Below are 8,561 nucleotides of genomic sequence, written 5' to 3'. Positions count from 1 at the left end.
GGGAATTTTAAAGAAAAAAAGACGCACGAACAAATATTTTGTGACTCATTGGCATGTTGCCTTCATTCGCAAATGCGCCTCCGCTTCACTAGATGGCGATACAGAGCATCTTAACACGCCACTAACGGAAGAATAACTTCCTCTTCCGCCGGATTTTCAACCGATGAAATAGCAGAGAAACCGCTCTTCAGTTTTCCTTACTTTTATTTTTAATCTATGCACTTGGATTCTCATCATCAGATTTAAAGGACATTAAGTAAACTATAGTTCACATATCTTTTAACGTTATATATCGGTAAGTTAAGTGATAGTGGGTTTAGTTCGAATGGCAAAAAGTGCTGTGGCTTGTGTTGAATTGTTGAACTGTATCCGATTTGTTTATCAATTAACGTATAGTTTACCGTGTGTTTAAAGGACCGCTTTTGTGTCTCCATTCTTAACACTTTTGCCGAAGTTTTCTATAAAAAATAGCTGTTTAACGTTACGTTACAAGCTTATCTCATTGTAGCGTTACACGTTTTCTTTGGCTGTCTGGAGCCCTTGTGTCGTTTGTACACAGACAGCTGGACTCACATCAGACTGTTTCTCTCTGCCAGGATCAAGATGCCAGTACTCGGCTGTAGATTCTACCAGCACAGGTTTCCCGAGGTGGAGGATGTGGTGATGGTCAATGTCAGGTCGATAGCAGAGATGGGCGCCTATGTGAGTCTGCTGGAGTACAACAACATCGAGGGCATGATCCTGCTCAGCGAGCTCTCCAGACGACGAATCCGATCCATCAACAAACTCATCCGGATCGGCCGCAACGAGTGTGTGGTGGTCATCCGTGTGGATAAAGAGAAAGGCAGGCTTCGGTTTCAATCTCGTCTTGCTTTTTTCTTCTCTCTCTCTCTCTCGATTCGTTCTTCTTTTTAAGCTGTGATATCCACATTTCCACAGGCTACATCGATTTATCCAAAAGAAGAGTGTCACCTGAAGAGGCCGTTAAATGTGAAGACAAGTTCACAAAATCTAAAACGGTGCGTATGACTTTTCTGTTTAATGGTGAATACACTTGGATCAGCTGTTCAATCTCAAAATCCATACAATTCAGCTTGACTTCAGTTGTCGAAAACTATGTAAGAGTAAGTGGCTAAACTTTTAATATTTGACTGCTGTGTTGCGACAGAAATGTTAAACGACTGACGGTAATGTCATTTCCATCATATTAGGCATATGTTTAAGAATAAACGTGTGCATATTGTTCATGAGTTTAGTGAACTTTGTTACAACTTCCTGATAATCTTTTAGTAAATTATCATCAGACCTACACTAGAACATGGTAAAACGTGGACCTGAGCTAATATAAACTTGTAGTTGTATTATTTTGTATTAGCAATTGTTCTTTTTCTTAACTAATGTTAACTAACAGATGTATTGCTCATTATTAGTTTATGCTCTTGCTAATTTTAACTAATGGGACCTTATTAAATGGCATTACTAAAGTTTCATTTCATTCATTTCATTTCATTCTAAACCCAAATGCTATTTTTCACTGACAGAGATGAAAATGAAGTCAGACACTGTTTTAAAGCCATTGCTTTGCCCTTCAGTCAATCCCAGTTAGCAAGCGGAGTTCAGCCTCTCTTTTTCTAAAACCTATGGTCTCATAGATGTTGTGTGTATGTGTGTATTTTTATAGGTTTACAGCATTTTGAGGCATGTGGCAGAAGTCTTAGAGTACACCAAAGATGAGCAGCTAGAGAGTCTGTACCAGCGAACCGCCTGGGTGTTCGATGAGAAGTACAAGCGGCCTGGATACGGTGCTTATGACATCTTTAAGCAGGTTGTGTCGTAAGTATGCATTCATGAATCAAGCATTGACTTTGAAATGACTCGTGACTAAAATGACTTGTGACTAAAATGTTTGTATATCCTTGTGTAAATTGTGTTCTGGGCAGAGACCCGTCTATTTTAGATGATCTGGATTTGACGGAGGAGGAAAGGACCGTTCTGATCGATAACATCAACAGACGACTCACTCCCCAGGCTGTTAAAATCAGAGCCGACATTGAGGTGGCCTGCTATGGCTATGAGGGCATCGATGCAGTGAAAGAAGCTTTGAGGGCTGGACTGAAGTGTTCAACAGAGTGTATGCCAATCAAGGTAAGAAGCCCATTTTTTTTTTGCTCTGGTTATGTAAATTCACTCAAAATGCGTTAAAAATGCAATTCATACAGTAACTTAAATACACTTTGATAAATGTGGTGGTGTTGTTTTTTCTGAATTAAAAGCATCATTAAAATAATCAAATTCCTGAAAAGAAAACAGTAAGTGGCATACAATTATTTATTTAATTTTTAATTATGTTGTTAGTAATTGAAAATTTTTGTCAGTCATGTGGTCAAGGTTAAAAATCTAATAATTTGACAACTTTTGAAATGCAGGTTAGTTCAAATTAAAAAATGTCATGTGCAACTCCCCAAAAATGTACTGAGATAATTATGAATGAATTGTACAATTTGTCAAGTATTTAAAAGGCATTAAAATGATTGAAATTCAAATCAAACTATATCAAATATTAGGGAATCTGTTTTATTAGAGTTTTACAATATATATTCTTTAAAAAAATGTACCTTTTAAGATGAAGAACTAAACCTTAAATGTTTATTTAAAATCAAAACATTAAGATGTGTATGCTTGCATGTCTTAAAGATGGAAGGAAGAATGCACTTCTCACTTGTTACACCACACAACATTTTTAGAGCTATTCAACATAAACTTGTGTGAAAGATGAAACCATCCAGATTTTCTCACTATTTCATTGCTTTTGTTGCAGATCAACCTGATTGCCCCTCCGCGCTATGTTATGACCACAACCACGCTGGAGCGCACAGAGGGGCTTTCTGTGCTCAATCAGGCCATGGCTGTCATTAAAGAGAAGATTGAAGAGAAGAGAGGCGTCTTCAACATTCAGATGGAGGTCAGAAAAATCATGATTTCCCAGTTTTCTGGCATGGTGACATTGCTGACTGAAATTTTATATGAGTATGCTGCTATAAATCTCCTTTCGATATCCCTGCAGCCAAAAGTGGTAACGGACACAGATGAGACAGAACTGGCTCGACAGTTAGAGCGGCTGGAGAGAGAGAATGCTGAGGTGGATGGAGACGATGATGCGGAGGAGATGGAGGCCAAGACTGATGACTAGCTTAAACACAATAACAAGCATTGCCATAATCCTTCAGGAGACTTGAGTTACAGTCAATAGTTTATCATACCACACAGACTGAAAAAGCACTGCTTCAATAATACCAAGCAGATTACAGGTGAATTGTGGCAGGCAGTGAAAGTGAAACATGTGAGTTGTGGGAGAAATGCCTTCCATGAACACTAGAGTTTGGCTTGGGGATACCATTTCAATAGTGTGGTAATTTAAGTGACCTTCTGTCTCCAGCCTCATTCAAGAAAGATACAGTTTTTAGTGAAAATACGTTTCTTTATCAGAATTTACTTCTCTTTATCAAAGTCCACTGTGGATGCATAACTAATAAAAACGAGGATTTTTTTTGCCCCAAAGCATTTGTTGTGTATTTTTTGTATTTTTAATATTATTTCTTCATTTTTTGGTGTTAAAGACTCTGTGTGTAAATCAGTCTTCTATACAAAGATGTCGCTGTTGTTTCAGTTTTGTCTGTAGGCTCAAACTAAAATGCTCATTTGTAAAGTCACGCACCATTTTATTTAGGTCTTTAGCATTATTATTCAGCATTTTGCTTGTGTGTTGTGAGGATGTTGTCAGACACTGTACCACCACACGGCTGCAAGTGTAAAAGATTTCCACGTTTTTGAGTTATTTTTTTATCATTAGGACTGCCTATGCATAGGGCCCGGGATCTTGTTCAGTGCCCCTGGGTGTGAAGTATATATTTTTGATGTGCTTTATATGTGAGCTTTTTATTTTAAAAACTTTTGAAAGCACATTAATTCATCATTTTAAGAATAAGAGGATCTAAAGGCTTTAATATAATGAAAAACATGAATTCAGTCAAATGTGTCTACACTTTGATTGCTACTATAGGCCTATTATTTTCATCAGACTTATTTGGTATATAGTACATTGGGAAAATTAAGTTGAAAGAAATGAACAGGACTTCTAATTAATAAGATGGTTTTAAGTGCGAGTTCTCTCATATTATTTCATATTTTTATCTGGCTTAATGACCAAATTTACTATGCCATTGCAGAACCATGAACTCTCACGTCTGCATTTCTATTGTCCCTGGAAGTGGTATTATGTCATGTGTCTGAAGAAGTCTTGGAAAGAACTTTGACTTAAAAGGTATAAGTAACAGCATAATTATATTAACTACACCATTAATAAAAATTGGGCATTTATAATGTTACAAAAGATTTCTGTTTTAAATAAAAGCTATTTAGTAAAGAATCATGAAACAAGTATCCTGATTTCCACAAAAAAAAAAAAAACCTTAGGCAGCACAAATGCTTTCAATGTTTATAATAATATGAAATGTTAATGAGTGATTTCTGAAGGATCACGTGACACTGAAAAAAATGGAGTAGCCCAATCATGCTAAAATTCAGATTTTTCATCACAAAAATTAATTGCATCCTAAAATATTTCAAAAAGCAAACATTTACTTTAAATTCTAATAATGTTTCACAATTCCTATGAGTTTTATGAGAACAGATCACCTTCAGTTATCTTAAATTTTTGTGTCTGCCTCGTGCTAAACTCTGATGAAAACCTAAAAGTGAAACTTTACACTCGCATCCTATTTGTTCACATTTTCATTTTTAGAAAATGTGAAAAGAATGAAGACGTGGCTATTTAATGAAGTCTGATTGAAATAAACTTCAGAGATTGTTACGAACTCCTAATCTTGAAACTCTACATGCGTCGCACCTGTTCATTTAATTGTAAGAAATCAATCTCTTGCTGCAAAATCGAGTTAGCTCCCCATCACTGCACACTCAGTCAGGTTAACATGATGAACGCTAATGAGGGGTTATTTCTGTCACTGCTGCGTCAAAGGCTGCGTAAAGTGAGGGGGAGAGAGCATCTGTAATTAAGAGCCATTCGCTTATCATCTTGGAAAAAGAATCTCTTCATAATCACCTTTAATATTAATTAACCATCAGTTTTCCTCTGTTTTAAAAGATTACACACTTCCCATGATAAAACATTGTTTTGGGTAATCTTGTATTTTTTTTTTTCATGTATATTCTGTCTCATGTTATGTTACAGGGTTCCTATTGATTTGACAATTTTTTTCAAGGAGTTATCTTCTTTTAAGATGGCTTTAAAAAACATAAAACATAAATATGACGCAAAGTAATTTTTCCTGTTCATGGGGTGTTTGCATTTCACAAGTCTACCAATTGAGGGAACCAAAGGATCAGTAACCATAATATTCGTTCTTGACATGTCAGAAAGCTTCAAGCAGTTTCAGAAGGGTTTCTGCTACAAAATAAGCTCTTGATATGAAACCTGGTTGCCATCCGTGTGTTTGACCATCATAATTTGTGAAGAAAATAATAATAATAATAATAATAACATAAACAAAGAAAGTTTTAGTTTTTATCGGTCAGATAATTTGTATGAAAAGGACTACATCTAGTTACATTTCAGTTCTTGGTTTAAGTTAATATTTTATAGTAATCATTTGTGGATAAAAAACTAAATTACATTTTAAATATTACCAATGCATTTCTGCCGTGTTGCCAGAGCTAAGAGTTAATTTCCACTTGTTTGCTTTATCTTTACCATGATATCTGTGTTGAAAGTTTGTCAAGTTTGTCACAAGAGCCTAACGTTCTTCAGTTTTGTGTATAATTTAGTCAATACATCTGATATCTCTCGACTATGTAAGACTGTAGTTCAAAGAAGAACTTTAAGTAAATACTGAAACACGCAGTATATGGTAAATTGTATTCATTTCTGCAGTTGGTCTTTGTTGTGAAAAAAAAAAACAATATATATATATATATATATATATATATATATATATATATATATATATATATATATATATATAATTCTCTCTTTTTAGTAAAATAGGGGTGAAGGAATGAAAAAGTCTAGTTTTAAAGAAGAATGGGCAGGGGTGAAAAAAAGTTTTTTTTTTTTTTTTTTAAGTGAAACTTTATGTAAGTTTATTATTATGAAAAAAATAACTATTTTCAAATATTACATTAAATATATTTTCAAAAACATGTTTTACTTTAAAATTGCAAGAAAATCTAAACCATAAAACTAAACAAGCTGTGTTACAAATATGAGGATGATATTTCAAAAAGTGAGTGTTTTAAGTAAGATTTTGTTTGGGTGCGGTACCAAACGTTTCCGCTAGATGAAATTAATAATTTTATTCAGGACTTTTGAATCTTTTTAGTTATTAAGTGTGTGTGTGTGTTCACATGGCAAGTGCTAATTGCTAAATTATCAAAAAGTGGATAACAAGAACCTTTGTAGATTCACGTTCCCCAGTTGTGCAAACAACCTTTGGCTGCTTCACAGAACCACTTTTATAAATACACTGAACACGACCAATGTCCAGCAAGGCCTCAACAGTCTCTTTGACACCTTCATTCATACCTGTGTGAAACAGAGATTGCTGACGGTTTGTCTATGATTGGATTGATTGGATGAGGGTATGTTGCAGCTGGGATGTCTCCACAGGGAAGTAAGGTTAATTAGGAGAAGATGATGAGATTGATGATGGATTGAGGTCTGTAGTGCAATGTAGATACATTCAGGCCTACAGACGACACAACACATTCCCCTGACCTGCCCAGTCAGCCTTCAGCTAACGCAAGCAAACGTGCTGCCTGCGTTAATGCTGTTGGCCCAATTCAGCAGCACTAAACCACAATCCAGGTTTGAGTCATTGTGCTCATGTTGCTAATGGTCCAGCCTTCCAAATGTAGCTTTCACTCACTTGTTTGTACAAAGCTGCCAACACATCAAGCCCTCTTGTATGTTATCTACAACAGCTGCAGCTAGATTATATTCATTATGAAGAGGAACTGTCACGTCCGTCAACAGTAAAGGTCCACTTCCAGGACCCCGGCACTCACGCGCTGCTGATGCCGGGAGTGTTTCACCTGAGTTTATGAGCTTTCTCAGCTGCGCTCATGATTCAGATTAGAAATGATTCAGGTGTATCCATATAAATCAGTGGACACACCTTGAGACTAGAGCGTAGGTGAGGAATTTATTGCACATGTTATAGTGCTGGATCTTTTCTAAGAAGGAAAATAATCAGTGTGAGCTCGTCTTTATCTTTGAGCCTTCACACTTGTGAACTGAGCCTCAGCTAATAGGCTAGTGACAAATGGTCAAAAAGTGCTTTAGTTTTCGAGATACCCCTACCGGAGGTAGAACTAAACCCAACAATGTTTTTCTTAATCTCTAAGGTCTCCCATATATGAAATGGATTCTTGGCTAAAAATATTTTACTGCTAAGATTGTTAAATTAACAGATATTTTTATACACCACAAAACCAATAAAGGACTAAAATTTAGCCTGTCCGTATGGGAGTTAAGGCATATAAACTAATGCAGATCAATCACACAAGCTCTGAGAGCTTTGAAACTTGACATGTTTGTAGTCAGGAAGTTGATTTAACTACTAGAAAAGACTGGATGTGAATATCTTGATGTATGGAATAAATAGACACATGTAAACACATATCTAAAATAAGCGGACATGCACAAATTCAATATCTATGCAGAATGTTTTCATTTACTTTGTGTTTGCTTTGCCTGGCATTATCATAGAAACACATATGATGGCTTGTTGGAAAGGTGGGGTTGTGCTGAATCCAGCAATACCAAATATGTAAATATATGATAAAAGAGAAGTGTTCTGTCACTCAATGTATGAGGTGTCCAAAATGAATGAAAATGGAACACTGACATAATTGAGTCCAAACCCATTCATTATCAGTGGTGAGAAGAATGTTGAGGAATTCAAATATAAGAGACATCAAAAAATATTAAATATGGCACCTTGTACTATATGGAAACAAAGATTGAAATCGAAAGATAACACCTTACCATAGCACAAACAGGAGACCAGGAGTTTTAACTTAATTAACTTTTTAATAAAACTATAACTTAACTTCACACAATACAACTTAAATTATTAATATGTAAATATATAATAAAAGAGAAGTGTTCTGTCACTTAATGTATGAGGTGTCCAAAATGAAAGAACGATGGACAAAATAGCCTCAAGTCCAAATCACATTAACAGTGGTGAGAGAAATGTTGACAAATTCATGGTTACTGCAAAGTAACTTACATTAGGTAAGTGCTGATCTATATTTATGATACATTTAATAATGATACATTTCATAAGGCACAGTATACTATACAATTCATATGAACCACAGATCCAATTGAATCAGGTTAACATTGGAATGGAACACCTTTATTAAAATATCGTCACTGACGGGCAGAATCCTCGCATGTCCAAATTTTGTCTATTTCATATTATTTCACAATTCAACGCTATTGGTCAAACCCCACGTGGTAAACAATCTAAAGTGTTGAA

At 35.4% G+C, this 8,561-nt stretch overlaps 1 protein-coding gene across 1 annotated transcript; it reads left to right on the top strand.

The window, feature by feature from the left end:
- The first annotated feature begins 123 nt into the window (after window positions 1–123).
- LOC127976622 (eukaryotic translation initiation factor 2 subunit 1) lies at window positions 124–3,558 on the top strand. The gene is made up of 7 exons (XM_052581182.1): window positions 124–295; window positions 597–844; window positions 940–1,019; window positions 1,682–1,833; window positions 1,941–2,145; window positions 2,819–2,962; window positions 3,065–3,558. The coding sequence occupies exons 2-7, from the start codon at window positions 604–606 to the stop codon at window positions 3,188–3,190; spliced, it is 948 nt and encodes a 315-aa protein (XP_052437142.1). The 5' UTR covers window positions 124–295; window positions 597–603; the 3' UTR covers window positions 3,191–3,558.
- Window positions 3,559–8,561: the final 5,003 nt, after the last annotated feature.

The sequence above is a fragment of the Carassius gibelio genome, chromosome B17, assembly GCF_023724105.1.
Source record: "Carassius gibelio isolate Cgi1373 ecotype wild population from Czech Republic chromosome B17, carGib1.2-hapl.c, whole genome shotgun sequence".
Classification (NCBI taxonomy): Eukaryota; Metazoa; Chordata; class Actinopteri; order Cypriniformes; family Cyprinidae; genus Carassius; species Carassius gibelio.
This window is presented reverse-complemented; position numbering and strand designations above follow the sequence as displayed.